The sequence below is a fragment of the Aptenodytes patagonicus genome, chromosome 1 (assembly GCF_965638725.1).
Source record: "Aptenodytes patagonicus chromosome 1, bAptPat1.pri.cur, whole genome shotgun sequence".
Taxonomy (NCBI): domain Eukaryota; kingdom Metazoa; phylum Chordata; class Aves; order Sphenisciformes; family Spheniscidae; genus Aptenodytes; species Aptenodytes patagonicus.
This window is the reverse complement of record NC_134949.1, coordinates 200492794-200513787: the sequence shown is the minus strand read 5'-3', so window position 1 is coordinate 200513787 and position 20994 is coordinate 200492794. Positions and strand designations below refer to the sequence as shown.

Sequence of the window (20994 nt, the reverse complement as noted above, 5' to 3'; positions counted from 1 at the left end):
TGAACCAGATTTTGATGCTTTTCTTATTAAGTACAGTCTAATTTGTAATGGAAGTCTACCTCTCTCAATAGGAATCATAAGAATCTTCCAAGACCCCCAGAGCCCATCACCACCTGCTGCGATGGGCAATTTTCAGTCACTGATTTTTTTTTTTTTGTTTTTCAGTCTATCATGTCTTCAAGAAGGGGCCTTTTCCCCAGTATTGAGAATAATCCTCATCTTTTAAGTCCTTCCCCAAAATCAGTTTCAAAACACCAAAGCCAGAAATTATACATCTTCCAGAGAAAGAAAAGTTTTTTGGTTAAATATACTACAGGCAGGAAGGAGGGAGTCACTTGCTGCTCATAAATTTTATTTTGTTTAACATTCATTTTGTCTCGATTGTTGTATAACATACATTACACAAATGCTAAGTAGAGAATGTCTTTTCATGAATGATACCTACCTTGCTCTATGTAGATTTTCTGTACCAAGGACAATCCAGGTCTAGAGAAAGACATTTGAGATCTTTAATCCATCTTACAAAAGGATAGATTTGGCCAAAAATTTACTGTAGAATCCAGACATTATTACCAAATGTTTTCTGCTTGTTAAGAACAAAATAATAAAAAAGCACATGCTCAGTCTAGGTGTAGGTGCAAACAGTTGCTTTCTTTTTCTTGACAGTGTACTTTCTTTAAACAGTAGTATTAATTCTTTCTTAAAAACTAAGATATTAAGTGCCTTCACAGACAGGAGTCCACAGGAAAGGGAGTGAGTTTGTATCATAAGACACCCCCTTTGAGTGGGGTTCCAATAAAAAACAAGAACATATTACACTCAATGAAGAAGCTTCAAGCTTTCCAGCACTGTGATGTTCCGTTTCCTTGCAGCCGCAATTTTAATGACTTAAAGCAAGATTATTGAGGGACTCACTCCTATTCCATCCTACACCTCTCACACACACTTCTGTAAGGTATGTCTTTAAGCAACAGTAGCTGCATTTCATATTTGTAAAGGTAATTTGATCTGAAATAACATATTTAAAAAAAAAAAAATCAGATAGTGACTTTTATTCTGGTATCTCTGCCACTGACCACTTAGCTGTCTGGAGTCAAATCCACAGCATAATGCATAAACTGAAAAATAATTTGCATGATTGCATCCAGTTAAGCTAAACAAACCACCTGTTCAAATAAGTAGGTCTCATTATAAACCATATGTTTGTTCTTCCAAAAGCAAATGGAGGACTTACAAGGTGATAAAGCATTTTTGTCCAAACTTCAGTCATCATCTAAACATGCAAACTGTAAATACCTTGTACAAATACACACACCATAACACTTCTGAAAATTGCACTGTTTCACAACTTTGCTGTTATATGTGACCTTCATTAGTATTCTCCTATTTTAGTCTTTGGTGTTGTTCTAGAAGTGCGATAGTACACAGAAACCAGAGAACTGAGCTTGCAACACAGCAACTAGGCTCTATCTCCACAGGCAGCTTGTACCCTTGATGTTTGCATTGTGTGTCCACACACTGCCTTTTACAAAGCTGTATTTTAATGCACATCAAACTAAAAACGACACCTTCTGTTACGGGAAGGTTAAAAACTAAACTGAAATGGTCCAGCTACACTAAAGCAAAACATATTTTAGCTATGAGAAAGTGTTCTTTCTCTGCACAAGTACCTGAGAATATTAAGGGTCAATACTAACAATGTCTTTTCATGCACTTAAACAACCTTTTAATCTAAAAAAAAAAAGAATGAGTAATAATGAATAATAAACAGTAAGTGTATGCCCTCATGATCTGAATTTCTACAGGCAGCCATTAAACCTACTCATTCTATTTTTATTTTCCTTACACAGCAAAGTTGGCAAGGAGAACATTTCAAGACCTCCCCCTGGATAGGTTTTAATTTTGGCCTGAGCTCATAAGACTGTTAAACACTTCTGAGAGTCCCACCACCTTCTTCAAATCCATCAGTATCTTACAGGCAAGTGATTCTATCTCTTCCTCCAGAGTACAAACAGCATCAGTTCCTTGTACCAGAAGAAAAAATAAGTATATCCATAAAAATACACATATACTATTCTAGACACAGTATGAAACCTATCCTGCTTTGAGGAATCATTAATAACTGAACTGTGAGAATATGCTAAATGCAGGCCACCGATGTGCTATACGATCAGATTACAGTACAGTTGTATGCTGTGCCCCTTTTTGCGCAAATTAAATTATATTCTAAAGTTTCAGAAACGCTGAAGTCAAAATACAGATTCTGACATGAGTTATAAGGAAATGCAAATAAACCACTAATCACCCTGTTTGTAACACAGAGAAATACATTTTAACAAAACTAAATTAAATGCATGAAATCCAAAGTAAATACCTACTCAATACTGGAAATAGTAACTTTCCTCAGGTACTGACTGTCCAAGCATTCCCTGTCTCATCAAGACAAGCACTTTACATTGTCATCAAATTTTATAGGCCACCATTTAAATTCCTTTTAACTGAGCATAATATTTATTAACATCTTTTAGATATACAAATCAAAACATCACAACTAACCAGGCTGTTGGAGGGAGAACATTTAAGTTCAATTCCTCAATGTGTAGTGTCAGTATGGGACAACCACCTGACTCGGATGCCCAGTTAAGACTCTGACTCCTACTACCCTCTTTCGATTAGCCTGAAGCATCTAATGATAGTACCCAATAACGGTATACATACCTCATTGCCCATCTGCACCAACAATATATGGGATGCATGTCAATTTTTGCCATGGATGGGCAATTCCAGTGTTGGCCTCATAAAATAACTCACAAGAGATGACTGTACAGAATAGCCTTTCTTCAAGTTACATTCCCAAAGAATAATCTTAGAAAAGCTTTATTCTCTTATCCTTACAGTAAATTACTTTTCTTGGCTCAGAGCTTTAAGATTTTATTGCTTTTTAAGTTAGCGATGAAAGATTTAATCACAGATTTGTTAGATTTAACCACTGAACACAGGCTTTTCCAGAACCTTCCAAGCTCCAACAGGAGTCACAGTAGAAGTTCCCAACTATAAACACTACTGGAAAAATTTTGGATTTGCCATGGATTTCCTCCCAGTAATCATTCACAGCTTGAGTTTAGCAATAAAGAAATCCATCATCGTGCCCCCAACACCATCTGGGAGATCAGGCTTTTGGCAGAGAAAAATGGAGCAGCAATTGCCTAGCAGCACAGGAAATCAATGACTTCCCCATGCAGGGGTGAGCAACAGGCTGCTCCTGCTGAGCGCGGGATCATTCATTTCCCTTTCTGCCAGCAAAGCTGCTTTGTACGTGCAGTGAGCAAAGTCTCCGTTACACTAGCAGGACACACACACCTTCCCCCAAACCCTGCCCTTACCAGTAGGGTTAGGTAGCCAGCTATGCAATTTCAAGTGAATAGCCAGAACAGGAAGGAGTGAATACATGCGGAGACGCCAGTCTCCTGGGAGTGCCTTTAGACACAAGGGTTTCAGGCTACGAGGTAGGTAACAAAGTACGCTAGTATGCTACTGATTTAAGCTTACCTCAAATCTCATGACTTGACAAAGGATTCAACTGAACTTTGACAACATCAGGGCCAGGAAAACCTGGTCTTCCCTTTCCACCCAGCAGTAGGATAGTACTATTTACTTCCAGCAATTAAAGCTCTGAAACAGGTGCAAAGGTATTTTTTCATTTTAAGCACAACCATTAAAGGGGAGTTTGGAATATCTCAAAAAAAAAAAAAAAAAAGTGAGCACATTATCCAGGAGACAACAGGCCATATCAACATCCTTCCAGGCTGCACTTCTTGATAGCTAAACCACAAGTGTATTTACATATCCAATAGAAAACATATATGCATCCCTTCTTATTGAGAGGGTTTGCAGGAACTGGAATAGTCACTCAAGATCTTCTGTCAAGGTCACAGCAGAGACCACCACTGATCTCTGCAGCTTTAAAAATCCCAATTCCTTCCTCAAATTTACTAGCCTTAGTGTTCCCTGGAGCACGAGGCAAGGTAAGAAGGACAGGAGTTGAGAGTTTCCCCAGACACACACTTTACCTTTGCTGCAGGCAAAGAGAACTTCACATCCACATTTTTGCTCCAAGTCAAAGTTCCCAATGAAGTCACAGTAACAGGATCATTACAGGCATGCATGCAGTCATCAAGAACTGAACTACTCTCTGTAACTGGTGTCAGAGGTTACTGATACAACACCACAGATGGAAGGGACTTCTGGTCAAGCCAGACTTGGCCGTGATTCGAACCAGTGCTCTGAATAAGCGGCTTGTCCATCAACCAGCCCTCTCTGAGATCAGAGGGTATTGCTGTAGCTGTTTCCAGCGCTATGCTTGCATATTAACCCCAGTAACTGCAGACGTGTTAGGATCACCACTGGATCTAGCTGACTGAGTATGTACCAAGCATATTTTGCAGTTTCTCCTGATAACTACACTATTAGCTGTATATCTGTGAATCACTGAGCCTAGAATCTGTAAAACACAGCTATATTACAGCAGAAATATCTTAGTCTCTAGCAGCTTCTAGCTTCTCAGGGAGACTGTTTGCTCATCTTTTACCCACATTTTATACCTCTATCATTTCTTCAGTTTAATATGTTACATTTGTAAATGCAAGTATCTGCCTTATTTCTCTAGAGTCACCATTGCTCTAAATCAATTCAGGTCATGCTGAAATTAGTCTTGCCCTTCACCAGGTTAACAGCTTCTCCAGTTTTGCTATAATTAATACTTGTCCGCAGATAAATTACAAATAAAGTGAAAGACAAAAAAGAAGTAGGATTACTCTGTAATATTTTTTCTTGCCACTCAATCCCCAAGTTCAATAGGAAGCCTCTCAAAATCTCACTCTACCACAATTTAGTAAGTCAGCAAAAGAGACACTGCTTGAAGGTATTTCATAGAAATAACAACATGTAACCTACAAGAGATTCCTCAATAAATGTCACCACACATGGCCCTACCTGTTTTCCTGCAAAAGGGAAAAAGCTCACTTATTTTCTAAGCTTGCACCTTCTTCATAGTCCATGCTAGCTGCAGTAAGACTCAGTATTTGGTCACTCTAGACAGCAGTAGGCCTGCATTCATCATGGTGGAATGTGTCCTCAATGTTTGTTCTTACAGTTTATGGAAAGGCAAGTACAATGACTCATAAAACTGCTGCAAGAAAAAGCTGAAACAAGTTAACAGAATGAGCTTCTTTAAAATGACATTCTTCATCCTACGTTTCCGGCATGCAGAGCCAAAGCCACATCAAACTTTCAACTGACAGATTTAGAGCTATTATTTATCATAAATGGCAAGACCATCACTGAGGCCAAGTAATGCTTCATTATGTGTTCCCGAACTGCTTACAGATCTTAAGTATACTATAAACAGTGGAAGGCCTGGTTCTACGTTCTAGAGAAAAGTAATTTTTTACTAATGTACCATTCTTTTCCTTTTGGAAAATTATATTTTATTCATGCTGAAAATGATCATCACAAAAATTCTTACCTGTTTTCCATCTAGTGTGTATAAGCGTTTAACCACCCCTGAATCCAACTTGATGGCATCGGTTATATCAGTAAGGACCTGTTCAAATGAATGTGCTGTCTTCTTGTTGAGCAGAATCCGAACTGCTTTCCGTGGTTTCACTCCACTCCTGATGATAGTGACTAGTTTAGGCCTAATGAAATCCTTATTCTCTTTTGCATCTGGAGTACCTCCTTTAGCAGTGGCAAGAGACGGCACTGAACGAGAAGCAGAAGTTGTCTTAACGTTTACTGACCAGTTTGGGTTTACATTCTTCGTGTACTCCAGCTTCTTGAAGGGTTCTATGGAACCACATACATAGCTTTCCCCTGCGGAAACAAAAATGCCAGACCAGCAAGTCAGATTGGAGGGAGAACAGAAAAACACCAAATCAAATCCTTCTCAAATTATTAAACATTATTGTTATCATTCTTGATCTACAGTGCATAAAGTATTGATCTCTTCCCTTCTCAGATGCTACAAACTATAAAATATCTTTTAAAGATCACTCGTCAGCTAGCCATTCAGAAAACGCTGTTACAAAATCCTTGAAAGCAGCAGTTTTCTTTTCAGAAAACACCATCTGCAGTGGGGATTGCTGCTGTCAGTAAGTAGTGTTCATATCTAATCAGGTGCCCAGCCCCAGCCCATTATCACAGTAGTCTCCCAGCCTTCATGCTTAAATGGCCCGCTCCTAACAAAACAACCGGCCCCAAACGTTTCATATTATTTCCTCTGAAGTGTTATCAAAAACTATAGGTTACAAATAACATTCTATAAAAGGTGGATGAAAGTGTCATAGGAGATTTGTTAACATTTGATTATTTAAAGCTTTAAGCAGCATAAACACAGGATATGTACAGGCAAGAAAGCTCACTGTATCATTCTACTGACTCTATATATAATATGGCAGGGAAGGAAGGCAAAGAGTAGTAATTACAGAGTCCCCCTCACAACAAATTTACAATACTTCAAAGAAAAAAAAATATTATAGCTCATATTTCTATTGGAACATTACCTACAATAAAATATTTTTGCAATTACTACACCCACACAATTTCTGGGGAACTATAACACAGGCAGAAGTCACCAGCATGTCTCTGTTCAGTAATACCTTAATCCAGTCCAGCTGCAGGCTGCTGCAAAAGGGGCACCTGCTTAGGTGCTCCCAACCTCTCCCTTGAGCTTGACTGAGTAACTGCACTGCTAGTTGCACTGGGTGAGTTGGATCAGCTCATTGATCTGATCGAACACAACAAAGACAACACAAATTACAACAACAAGCTGATCCAGTTCACCCTCTGGCTGCAAAAAAACCCCCCAAAGAAAACAATACTAGATCCAGCAAGACTGCACCTTCCGGCAGCCTGCAGTTAAACGCCATTACAAATAATGCAAAATCCTATCCTGAACAATACCATAAAAACATCTCAGATGTTTTAATTCTTCTGGGTTCAGTAGTTCAGCGTATGCTAGCAGCACAGAGGCCTTCATGTTAGCAGTTCAGCCCAAGGTATTAAAATAAAAACAGAACAAAACTCAGTGATATACCTCTTATGCCAAAAAGCACGTAAGAACCAAAGATTTTCCTAATGATCCCTACCCTAAGGAAAGAGGACTCACAGTTCAATTATTAAAAGAAAGTATTTAAATTTTACTTCTGGACACAAATTTTAAGGTTTTAGGGCACCCAACCCAATCCCACAGACAATACAGCACACAAGGAATGCTGGCAGATACACAGAGTTACCACAGTTAGAAATGGGGGGAGGATCTACTGGGACATGAGGCCCCGGATGCAACAGAGGTTCAAGTCTGTTGGCACGATCCTCCAAAGGCGAGGCAGTAACACACTGTACAGTGATTATCAGAAAGGCAGTGGAAGGACTCCAAAAGACAAAGAAGTCAGAGCAACATGTGAAGATGGACCACTGAGCAGAAAAGATAAATGCAATGACAGCATAAGATCAAGCAAGAACCATAAAAAGATTTTTTGTTTTCCTTTTCTTTTTTGTAAAAAGCATTCCTTTAAAGCAGAACAAAATACAGAGTGGGAGATGAAGTAAGACATTCCAATGCTTACTAATCATCGTGTACATGCAAGTTAATCTGCACTTTGCAGTAACATCTAAAGTGTTAAGAATCTAAGATGGAATGCTTACACCAACCTTACAAGAGACAAAGGTAAGCTTTTCCTTTTATCCATTGCATATATATGAGAAAGAGATATAGATATATATATGGTAACATCAAAACAGAAAGGCTTAGCCGCAGTAATGATCCAAGAGCAATCAAACCGTACATGTTTTCTTTTATCCATGTCCTTGTCCAATATTTTTAGCACTAGCTACTCAATTACTGCAAGGTCAGAATGCATCCACAACACCGCATCCGTAAAATTAACAAGTTTTTTAAAACATTAATAGCGTTTTGTAGGGAAAAAAAATAAAGATCGTACTATGAATAGGACTGCACTCAATACAATAAATATCTGTTCTATAAAATACTTTGCAGAAGTCCCTTTTCCAAATTTTAAACAAAATTTATTCTTGTCTCCACTTACGTTTGCTGTAAGACTTAAAATCCACCAGCAACTTCTTTTTTGGGGGGGAGGGGGGGGGCGGAAACGACACACACACGGAGAGGGGGGTTGAAATAAAAATCAGATTTTCAGGTTCAGTGCTATCAGAGAAATTGTTCAGTTTAGTTGCATGAAATAACAATTATTTATTTAAAAACAAGTCTTCATATTAAAACTCACTTCTCAAAGGCATAAACAAATGGCCATACACATTGTACCCAGAAGACTTACATTTAGTTTAGAACTCTTTCTTTTTTGGTTCCCCTTCTTGAAAGGATAGCATTCCACATGATTTTTAATATCGCTATATTTAAAGGTCAGCTGGGTTCCTTGTAGCATTGAACAGCACACGTCAGCTCTTCATTACAAAACTAATTTTGTGTAAACAGCCATAAAAATGACCAATACAATCACTGAAATTATGGGATTGTTTTAACATCAGACTTTTTTCCCTTTCTTCATTTCCAACAGTACTATATCACATCAATAAAATATTTGCACCAAGATACATTTTTTTTTCCCCCCCTTGAAGAGGCTCATATTTAGCTACAGAATATCTTAGAAATAGAGTATCCAAGGCCTTCTAAGACAAAATATCTTTAGTAAGAGCTATCTTATATAGGAAAACAGAAATACAGACACCTCTCCCATAATGCTGTTATTTAAGACTGTTTATACTTCAAGCGAAGTGCTGGGGCTTATAAACCTTCAGGGATGTTAGCCAGGGACTGCAGTTCTCATTCACGGTGGTCCTAAGGGCCAGGCCTGTAAGAACAAAAACTAAATGGACAAAACCCTTATGTCCTAAAAGTACCTTATATCTGATCTTAAGATCAGTAAAGCCTGTTTTATGGTAACATCCAGCAAATTTTAAGTACGCAAAACACTAGAAACACTCAAATACAAGCTTAAATTTCCTGAACGTGGGACCCACCCTGACAGCAGACAGAAATTTCAATGTCTAGCCTAATCCTTTAGCACCCATGGTGTTTGTATGCAGAGGAAATATCAAAGAAAAGGACAAAAAGCCTTCACCTAGATTTTCATCCTCTCTTCTTTTTCACAGTTACCTTAAGGAGAGAAGACTGAAAAGAAGTTTCACAAGCGGCATGACTTACTAGTCCAATAAATCCACCTTCTGCCTTAACTATTACTTCCTCACCAAAACTATTTGGTGATGACACTATTTTCTTTTCTTTTTTTTTTTCTCCTTTTTATTTTTGGCAACCTTTGGCTACAACTGCCTTGCAGACAACAGCCTCACCTCCATGACTTGTACCTGAGTGGAGACAGCAGCTGTGACCTGCAGACAGGCAATACCAGCAGCAAGTTAGTTTTCCCAGCTCTGAAGCACCAGGAAAATACACCTCTGGGGGTAATCCCACTGAGCACCATCAGCTCTTACACTGGGTCAGACCTAAGCATAAATACAGCCCACAAACATTGGCTTTGACCAACTGGCAGCTGGAGGAAGAAGGTGACAATCTCCAAACACGAGATTTGTAACAGAACACATGTTGAAGAAGGAATCTTTGGAGATACTGGATTAAACAAAAGCATAGAAAAGACAGCCCACTTAAAGTGTCTGTTTGACTGCAGCTCCCCAAGAGAGGGGAGCAAGCATTTCACAGTGCAGTCAGCTGTCACTAATGAAATTTTGACTCTTGATTACAGTATCAATGGCCATTAGAAAAGAAAACCACTGTCGTGGTTTAACCTCAGTCAGCAACTGAGCACCACACAGCCGCTCGCTCACTCTCCCCCTGCCCCCCCTTGGGATGAGGGAGAGAATCAGAAGAGTAAAAGTGAGAAAACTCATGGGTTGAGATAAAAACAGTTTAATAATTGAAATAAAATCAAATCATAATAATAATAAGAATATACAAAGCAAGTGATGCACGATGCAATTGCTCACCACCCACCCACCAATGCCCAGCCAGTCCCCAGCCAGCTTTCCCCAGTTTATGTACTGAGCATGACGTCACATGGTATGGAATATCCCTTGGGCCAGTTTGGGTCAGCTGTCCTGGCTGTGCCCCCTCCCAGCTTCTTGTGCACCTCCAGCCTTCTCAGTCGGCAGAGCATGGGAAGATGAAGAGCCCTTGACTAGTGTAAGCACTACTTAGCAACATTGGTGCTAAAACATCGGTGTGTTATCAACATTATTCTCACCCTAAATCCAAAACACAGCACTGTACCAGCTACTAGGAAGGAAATTAACTCTATCCCAGCCGAAACCAGGACAGACACCCAGCTGTTTTGGGATATCTGACATCTAGGAAAAAAAGTCATTACTAAATCTTAGAAAGTAACACTTTCTTGACAGCCCTCCTGCCTCCTCACAGCAACACTGCAAATGAAACGCCATTTAACTCTTAAAAAAAAAAAAAAAAAAAGAGATACACAATGCTTGTTTGCCAGTTTTGAACCAGTAATCCTACAATTTGAACTGTGCAAGTGCTCAACACTCCAGGAAATTCCATGTGGAACAATTAAAATAAATCTTAGCATTGAGAAGCTAATCAGAAAGCTAATCATGTAGAAGGCAGATCCCAAAACACAGTTTATGGTTAAAAAAAAAGAGACAAACAAAAACCTACTACCTGCAGTTACACATCTGTCAAAATTCAATGCAGCTGAACCACTAGAGACATGTAACACTGAAGGATAGTTCTTATAGGTCATGACAGAATTTCATGACGTGCTTCATGTATTAAAAATATAATTTAAAAAATAATATCTGTGTACAAGGTGACTGTTAAGGAGACATTGAATCACAGCCTGTAAGTACTGGAGCCTTCCTGATGCAAGTGTTGATTCCCTCTCTGGTATATTGGTATTAGCAGTTAGTTTGTTTCCTTCAGCTTGCTGATATTCTCACTACAAGAATGATCAAGGCATTCTCTCTTAAAAGGGATTATTTGCATTACTTTTCTGTGCTAAAGGCGACTTGGCCTAAAATGGCTTCATAAAGAAGCCAGCCGGTCTTAGGTGAAAACCTGAAGAAGGAATAGAGAACCTGTTTGAATCATGCAAGCAGAGAGGGAAAAACCAATCCCTCTTTGTGAGGCAGCAGGCCTGCCAAATTATTGAAAATAGCGTTGATTCCTTGTAGGAGAGTACATACGAGGAAAGGAAAGTTAATTTATGAGCCCACCAGAGATTGAGGAACTGCAGTAATTGCACAGTTTGGTGGTGGGGCATCCTGGCGAGGATGCTCAGTGCAGCAGTCATTCCTTGCGGTCCATTTCCCCAACAGATGGGGCAATAAACAAATTAAGAGAACAGGGAAGGACTGGCACTCCCAGCACCCCATGCAACAGGCACACCTGCCCTTCTTCCTTTCCACCCTTTGGTTTGGTACATGCAAGAAGGTAGAAGAGCAGTCTCTCAGGGGAAAGGACAAAGAATTCTGACTATCCCTCACCACGCAGAGCAGACTGCAAAAGGAAGATGACCTGAACCAAATAGGTTACTACCTGATAGTTCCCAAATGTGTTAGTTAATAGAGCAATAACCTACTTAAAAACTACATTACTGCTGCCTTGTCTTTCTGCAGTGTCTGAAAAAAATGTAACAGTGCAAAAGAGATGGAGCATTTACAGGAAATAAATCTGACCTACCCATGTTCACCTAGCAATCAGATGCACCAGAAACTTTAAATCAGATCTCCTCAGACCTTTTAAAGGACTTCTTTCGCACATGATTCTTTCTGCTTAGCTCAGACTAAAAATTCTTTTTTTTTTCCCGTCATCAAAAGCCAAGTGAAAAAATAAAGACATACTTCCTCGCCTCTGCCCCCCCCCAATTTCCACAGTCTTGCTACAAGCAAGATAGGCATTGCACACGCTTAAAAAACATAACTGGAAAGCACCTAGAATAAGAAACCATGGGACGTTCCAAGAAGTTGTTAAGGAAGACACAATGTGAATCAACTGGCTAATGGATGAATCTTCTCAAATTCATGAAATAAAATAACCAAATAAACAGTGCCAAAACAACCCTCTACCATTTTATGCAACAGGATTATTCAGCTGTTTGTTTATTAAACACTATAAGGATTGCAGGCATTTCTGCCACAGGATCCAGTCCAAGTTTCACTAACTTTGATAGCCCTGGATCAAGTCCATGGTAAATATCCAGTGTAAATTCAATCCTATGAACAAATGTCCACAATAGGTTCAGCTCTACAAACATTTAAACAGATACTTTACTATTATTTTGATAGCATATTACATATGCATATGAATCTTTCCAGCCCACCAGTTCCCAGCTGCTGAGGTAGGAACGACTTAGAAGAAAGAGCATTAGCTCCAGAGTACATCAGAGACCACGTCAATCAATTCCTACAGTCTGGCCTGGCTGGGCTTCTCACCAGCACCACTAGAGCAGGTAGCAGAGTCAAGGAAGAAGCAGTAGTAGCAGGTAGGAGAGGGAAAAGCTGAGATAAGAGGAATGAGGTGACAGTGGGAGCAGCAAGACCCACACAGAAAAAAAGTCAGGAACTCTGTCACAGCCCACCACTTTAGCAAGGAGACGCCGCCTTTTGAACCCTCCACTGGCAGGCAGTGCTCTCTGCTGCATCGAACACAAACTGCCTGCCTCTACTCGCAAGAGCCTTCCTGGAGTCCTCACGTGACCCATCATCTCCTCTGCCACTGCAGTGAGGTTCACATCTCCCAAGAGTTATTAGTCAGTTACAGCCACTACCAGATTTTAAAACTGGTATATCTGTGCTCTTTCAAATTGCTCCTTCAATGAGGACTGCAGCTCCAAGATAATCCCCAAGAAACATTCATTTTTCTTTTTCAGATTATTCCTTAAAACTATTTTTGCCATTATGCCTACACAAAATGTGAATGCACACATACAAGTCTTTACAATAGTTTGGCAGTGCACCCAATATTGTCATGTGACAATATTGTTTCCCAATACTCTCTCAGCCTTATGGTTCGGGGTTTTTGGTTTGCCTTTGTCTGCCAGTTCTCTGCTGCAGGGTTCATCTTTTGTGGTAGGTATTGTGGAAACCTAAAACAATTTATTCTGGTACATACCCAAGACTCTGAGGTAATAATATAATAAAAATTAATAAGAAAGGCATGCAGTTCTGGCTATGGATTGATTCCGTGGTCTTTGTTCCACATAGCAGGACCCCAGGAGTAAAAACTGTAAATAATACTCTTTGTTTCAGAGTTATCCTGCTCATTCCAATCTATTACTGTTCATGTTACACTGTTCAATGGTAATTTTGGGGATAAGACCCATCAGTCCACCTCTTCCTTCAGCTTTAAAGATGGTACACTTCTGGAAAAGCAAAAGACATTTAGTTCTTTCTTGAGACTTTGTTTACAGCTAGACAATTTAGCCTTAAGAGGCCTTCTATATGTTTGATTACATGTCACACCTAGGAAATAAAGTCATGTCACATTTCAAAACCGTTCTTTAAAGGTAGGAGGGTCCTGAACATCAGGTCTGACAAAAAGAAGGTAACCTGAATCCATTGCATTCTTTCCTTCATCTAAGGTGACAGGAGAAGAGAAGTTACAGAGTGTGTGAAACTTTTACAACAGTACATACCCCTTGTTATCAAATTCCAACAAGTCTCATATGTCCCAAGTCTTAAAAAAACCAAACAAACAAAAACCCAAAACCCCTAGGGAAGTCATTAGTTTCAAATAAAGGGAAGATATGCCCATGCACCTCAAAATAACCTACAGCACCAGCATACAGCCACGCCAGCTCCGAATTGTATGCAGGACAGAACTAAGTACTACTGAAGCAAAACAGCTCCTTTACGATCTTTTTCCTTTGGGACTATCTTTCATGCAGTTCTATGTATTTAGCTCTGGAATGAAAGAGAGTGGCTGCTGTCATGTTTCCCCCAGGAGCTAGTTGCTTCTCTGTCTTCATGTACCGTATGGGAAGGTAAGAGCATAGTAACTTCCTCACAGGCATAAAGGCAAAAAAACACCACCAAATCAAGGCCTTACACATTTACCTTACAACACAATCAATAAAATCAATGCCCCAAAAAAGAAAAAAAAAATCATCTAAATGCATAATAGTCTCATTAAATGAATTCATACAGTAAAGGAATAGTCTCGCCATGAAGAAAGCAATGCTTCGTATTTCGATAGTTTGAGCACAAATGTCATTTGGCAAGAGGCAAAAATCAAGTGATTTTCCAGCTATTTAAACACAAAGCACAGCTTCAAGCTAATTAATGCTGTACCAGACTAGCCAAACTCTAATAAATTTGTACAGTAAATAGTGGAAGGAGCTTATGTAAAAACCACCACTGAGCTAATAATATATGAACCTGTACTCTACAGTGAAGCTCTAGGAGGGAAACAGAACAAAATAACCCACGTTGCAGTTTTATACGAATAGACAGAAGCCCCCTTTCAGGTGGAACAAGGATGTAGCTCTCTACTTGCACACAAAGCCTGACTTCTGTAAACCCCACAGTGTTAATAGCACAAGAAAATAAGACCGTCCAACTTGAACTATGCACAGGAAGAGAGGATGTGTTCATTGAAAAGGTAAGGAATAAAATGCCACAGAACTAAGAGAAATCCCAAAGCCCTTCTTTAAAATAAACTTATGCTCTTGTACTGTCATTCATTTTGACCGACTGATTTATAACAGGTATTCTTCTCTAGGATGCCAAAATAAACCAATCTTACAGGTTGCTGAATTTATTTCTGCATTCAGTTCTTTCTTTTCAAAAGCTGGTTCTGACTGGCAGCAGAAGACTGCAAATCAACGTTAACATCAATGATACTTGCTTCTTGATGAGCATACCAATCAAATAAGCACAATTATTTATACCACTACTGAGAAGAAAATGCACAAACACTGCTTTTGAACAGATGTTGATTAATATTGGTCTTTCCTCCCAGAAATTGATTTTCTCCACCAATTAAATCCTGTCCTGACAAACACAGTTCTAACTCTGCCCTGGAATTCAGACCAGTTTCCTTTCCATTTCACTAAACCTATGGTCCTAACCCCAAAAACCCTTACTTACATGGACAATCCCACCACTTCAATATTCTTTTTGAGCATTTTCATGTTGACTCCTACTCTCCTTTTTATGCAAGGAGAATTATCAAGAATATCCTCTTCTCAAAACTTCTCCTTAAAAAGCTTTCCTCTGCTACGACACTCAAAGGAGACAACTCAATGGTGGCTGAACACCTGCCATGCAAAGAAGTGCTCCTCTTTCAGGAACCTTATTCGGCATTACCCTTTTCTTCTCCCCCCACATTAGCCGCCTTCTGATCCTCTCATTACATCCTGATACCGCAAGTTCTCTCACCTGATGCTAAAAATGAAAATCATAAAGAAATTACAATCTCTGTTACAACTCTAAATTGGCTGTCCAGTGGCTATAGATCCATGCTTTACGTGTTTGCCCATGGCATACTGGGGCCAGGGGCAAGATGGAAGCAACGATGAAAAAATTGTTCCACCTTTATTTTCTTTGAACACAGTCAAGGACCTGCATTTAAACTTTACAGATAAAAAACAACCTCAGTTACAGCCATGTGCTAGTTAATGCTTTCAGACCTTATACATTCTGATGTTTTATACTGGGAGCTATTGCCTACACATACAAAAAGAAACCTACTGCAAGCCAGAAACACTTTATGATGGAAAAGCTACTTCAGCTATTTGTAAAACTTGTAAAAGGTATTATTGATATCCTAGGCCTAATATTCAAATTGGTTAATGCTGACAGCTTCTTTTGCCAACAAAACTATCACTGAAGGAGTGATAAATTCAGTGTCAATGGGCAAATTAGCAACTGGCATCTCCAATGTCTGACAGTGACCAAGACCCCTCAGTTCTGACCAAATCACTGGTAGTGCTTTATACTGCAGGTACATGAGCCTTATTTAAGAACAATGTAAGGATGCCAATGGACTGGGGAAGAGGAAAAAGGAAATGCTACAGCAGAGAAAAGTTTACAATCTACCTCAGCTGAACCATGGCTACAACATTACTCTTTTAACAGGTTGCCTACATTTATGCCACTTCCATGAGAGGAGAGTATTTTACTTAAGGCATACTTACTTGTAGGAAGAGTTGGAGCTCTTCACTAGGTACAGACAGACTTAAAAAAAAGAAAATCCATCAGAACTGAATTTCATGTAGGTTTCATCAGCACCACAGACCTCGTCAAGTTTAACTGACTAAACTCTCATTGGCATTTTTAAATATGCAAGTTCAAAAGCAGCAGCAGATGCAATCTTCACTAGGTTAACAGAAAGGGAAAGGTCAGACACTTTCAACAAGAGGGAAATAAGTAGCAAGGCAAAAATATTTCATGGCACAATTTAAGATATTCACAATTCTAGTTATTCCATCGAAGATCCTTTCTCTATCAGTAAGAACAACAATACCATTACCTATTTGTGGAAGACTTAACAGATTAGACAAGCAAACACTGACTCAAACATAATTTTACACCTCCAAATCTTACTGCTGACCTTCTACTAGCTGGTCCAAGGAGGAAATCTTCTTGGAGCCATCAATTGTGTAGATTGTTCTCACTCCCTGGGGCAGATTCACATTGTCAGACAGAGTTCGGGTCAGGTCAGCCAGGAGAGCTTCAAAGGATCTAAACCGGTCAGGGGAGATGGCATATACAATTCCTTTGAAATACCGGTCTCCATTACGATAGAAACGAACTTTCTTGGCTTTTTTCTCAGAACTCAGGGTCTGCAGAGTACGGGTTCGGTAAAAGCTGCAGTGGGCACTGTGAGTAGGGCTGGGCAAACCATTCACCCGGGACCCTCTGCCATATCGCTGCGCTTTATCACGCTCATCAAAATGCTCCAGCTCCATATCTCTCCCAAAGGACATCTTGAAGTTCAACCTAAGGGATGCACAAGAGAAAAGAAAGTTTAAGAAACTTACACATTTTAAGGGAGCCCACTTTGAGACTTCACATTCTATACATGGCATTTACAGAGGACTACTTTCCAGGTTGAGAAAAATGTTTGAATGAAGCCATGCTACATTCACATGTTCATTTTAGAATCATAGAATCATTAAGGTTGGAAAAGACCTCTAAGATCATCGAGTCCAACCGTCAACCCAACACCACCATGCCCACTAAACCATGTCCCTAAGCACCTCATCTACACGTCTTTTAAATACCTCCAGGGATGGGGACTCCACCACTTCCCTGGGCAGCCTGGTCCAATGCTTAACCACTCTTTCAGTCAAGAAATTCTTCCTCACATCCAATCTAAACCTCCCCTGGCGCAACTTGAGGCCATTTCCTATCGCATTTACTATCGCTAGTAACTTGGGAGAAGAGACCGACACCCACCTCACTACAACCTCCTTTCAGGTAGTTGTAGAGCACGATAAGGTCTCCCCTGAGCCTCCTTTTCTCCAGGCTAAACAACCCCAGTTCCCTCAGCCGCTCCTCATAAGACTTGTGCTCCAGACCCTTCACCAGCTTCATTGCCCTTCTCTGGACACGCTCCAGCACCTCAACGTCCTTCTTGTAGTGAGGGGCCCAAAACTGAACACAGTATTCAAGGTGTGGCCTCACCAGGGCCGAGTACAGGGGCACGATCACTTCCCTACTCCTGCTGGCCACACTATTGCTGATACAGGCCAGGATGCCATTGGCCTTCTTGGCCACCTGGGCACACTGCCGGCTCATGTTCAGCCGGCTGTCAACCAGTACCCCCAGGTCCTTTTCCGACAGGCAGCTTTCCAGCCACTCTTCCCCAAGCCTGTAGCACTGCATGGGGTTGCTGTAGCCGAAGTGCAGGACCCGGCACTTGGCCTTGTTGAATCTCATACAGTTGGCCTCGGCCCATCGATCCAGCCTGTCCAGGTCCCTCTGCAGAGCCTTCCTACCCTTGAGCAGATCAACACCCCCGCGCAACTTGGTGTCATCTGCAAACTTACTGAGGGTGCACTCAATCCCCTCATCCAGTGACAGTGACAAAAACCTGTCAGCTCTGACCATAATGATCCCAGTTGTTCAATATAGTTCACATAAATGGGAGTTCACATGTTCTGAAATGAAATCAAGGAGGTAGGTACTTCCATTCCCATTTATGACCAACACAAGACTAAATACTACAAATTGCACATTAATTTTCACAAATAAAAGAAACAAAAATAAGAAAAAAATTTAGAATGACCAAAAGATCATTAGGTTCCAAACACTCTTCTTTTAATTTAAGAGCCACCTAGATTTGCAGTTGTCTGCAGAACAGCAAAGCACAGTAAGTGTATTTATAGCACAGATACACAGACCTAATTTAGAAGTGGTCTCTCTCATTGATTTCCAATAAAAAGAAAAAAAATAGCGAGCACTATATTGTTTCAACCACTCATAATTGTGTGACCATTAAGAAAAAAAATATATTCAGACCAGCTGTAAAACAGTAGGAGGAAATACAGAAAGACTTACAGATGCTCTTTAGCTTACAGAAGTTTGTATTAAACCAATGATTATACAGCTGGACCCTGATGCTGCAAAGCTGTAGGGGATGTGCTCAACAACTTCTGAGAGCTGTTCACGTGCTCAGCTAGAACAAGCACCTAAGGCTAACCGCTGCAAGTGTGGGGCCCTGGTGGAAATTATTTACCCTGCTTTGGTTACAGCTCACAAAAACATTATTTTGTTACATCGGCACAGGATCACGTGCTTATATATATATATGCAACATCTATATTTGTAAATACTTTAAAGGTACCTAACATATATAGATGGTGCAGTATATATGTGTACGTGTATATATACACACACATACATAAAAGAAAAAGACTAATCTATGTTTTTCCTCCTCAGTATACATACACACATACACCCCACTTCAGTGAAAAGAATAAGAACGTTTGCTGTGGCATTTCACTGACACTTCTCTATGGGTTAAATACAAAATATCACTTAGTGGCCACAGCTTAGGATCAAGACTATACCACCAACATTTCCGTGTTAAAAATTATTTGTAAGTTGTTTTGCTTCACTTCTAATTCCAATGAGAACCTGTTATTCGGATTTAAACAATCCCAGAACTCACAATTCAGAAACTGTATCTCAAAAGCAATGTCTGTGCCAAGAAAAATGGATTTTTCTTAGGTTTGCTGTTTCATTTGCTCAAACCATCTCAAACACACACACAAAAAAAGGAAAAACAAGTTTACATGAAGATATACTTTTTTAAGAGACTTTCAGCTTTACTAAATTTGGATGGGGCGAAGAAGAAGTGTGAGTCACTGCCCTTTCTTCCACACACTTATGCTTTAATCAATAATGGCTGTAATTCCCCATTACGCCCCTTAAAACAGAAATAGAGCTCCCTTTGAACACCAGTCCTGCTATTTACAGAAAAGCATGTTCAAACCACAAGGTCTGAGCAGACAAAGAAATCCTAAACATTTTGATCTGATCAGATGTTTCCGTGTGTCTGTGTGTGTGTATAAATATATACTCATATACATACAGATATAGAAAAATGAAAGGACACACCCCTGGAAAACCACCATGCCCAACACTTCACACCCTATACATCTGTTAAAGAATTATTTATAATACAGGTGTGGGTGAGCAATTACATAAAACAATCACACATGCTGACAAAAAAAATACATCATGCAGCGATGCGACTGGGACCCAGCGAAGATCATTCAGAGACTAAGCAGCAGACTGACTACTAAGTCATTGGGGGGGGCGGGACGGGACGTGGATACATGCGGCAGCGGCTTCAAGAAAAAAAGAGGTTTATTCTGCTGGGGTAAGGGAAACGTGTTTGAAATACAACCAGCCCGCTGAAGGTGGCATCAAGCACTTCAGCCCCGCTGCGGGCTGGTAGCGCAGCCTGAACCGCACGGTGACAAAAACGAGGTGCGTTCGCCTCCGGGCGCACTCACGCAGCGCCGGGGGAAAGCACGCAGCGCGCTCCCCCGGGCTGCCGGGGGGCAGCCAGCCGCCCCAGGGCGGGAGCCCGCTGCAGAGGGAGGCGGCGGGCGCCCGTGCCTCACGCTGCCGCAGCCGGGCACACGCACCGGCACACGCCGCCTGCGGCCAGCGGAGCCGCCCGGAGAAAGCGCTGCGGCGCTCGGCGGAGGCCGCCGCCCCACACAATGGGCACAGGTGCACCGCGCCGCGGCGGGCGCCCAACGGCCGCGCCCCAACGGCCGCGCCACAGAGGCCCCGCGCGCCGCAGCCCCCGCGCAGCAGAGGGGCGGCCCCGGCCCGGGCGCTTACCTGTTCTCCGCAGCCTGGCGAGCACCTTCTCCCTCAGACCTGCCGGCGGAAGGAAGACGGCGGCTCGAAATGGGAAGCGGCCAAAGAGCGGCAGCTCCCCCCCTCCCGCCCCGGCGACTAGCCGGCTTTAATCGCAGTAGTTACCGCAGAAAGCGGCTCCGCTGCCTTTGTTACGCCTCCCCTGGCTGGAGCGCGCTGCTGGGGAGCCCGGACTGCAGCTGCTTCGCCTTTCTTCTGCTGCTGCCGATTGCAGTGATTTGCATTAGCCCGGCCCTCATTGAAATGCGGCTCTTCACACCAGCCTCTCCCTGGTGCTCTCTCCAGAGGGCGGCGCCGCCGCCGCCGCTGTCTCCCCCTCTCTTTCTCCCTTCGCGAGCCCTCACTTCTCTTGGCGCTGCGGGGCGACCGCCGGAGCCGCCCCCGGCAGCGCGCCCTGCTCGCGGGGCGGCGGGTGCGAGGGGAGCCCGCTGCCCGCCTGCGCCCCCCTGTCAGCCCCAGGCGGGGGGGCGCGGAGTAGAGGGCCCGCTGGGACGGTCGGTTACGCTCCCAGCGGGCTCCCCCTGAGGTAATTTCTGGCCGCCGCGGGTGGCTGCCTGCCCGCCGCCTCCCTCCGCCGCGGGGAGC

The 20994-nt window shown here is 41.7% G+C and overlaps 1 protein-coding gene across 3 annotated transcripts in view; it reads right to left on the bottom strand.

Moving 5' to 3' along the window:
- Nucleotides 1-20788, bottom strand: part of DCLK1 (doublecortin like kinase 1) — a 254311-nt gene extending 233523 nt beyond the window's left edge. For 2 of the 3 annotated variants that reach the window (XM_076364254.1, XM_076364255.1), the window contains exons 1-3: nucleotides 20371-20779; nucleotides 16619-17007; nucleotides 5525-5871 (exon numbers count right to left, since the gene is read on the bottom strand). In XM_076364254.1, the coding sequence (XP_076220369.1) occupies nucleotides 5525-5871; nucleotides 16619-16994 (723 nt within the window). In that variant the 5' untranslated portion in view covers nucleotides 16995-17007; nucleotides 20371-20779. Of the gene's footprint in view, nucleotides 1-5524; nucleotides 5872-16618; nucleotides 17008-20370 lie in introns of all 3 variants that reach the window. The other variant, XM_076364258.1, reaches the window with a different exon arrangement.
- Between the last annotated feature and the right edge of the window lie 206 nt (nucleotides 20789-20994).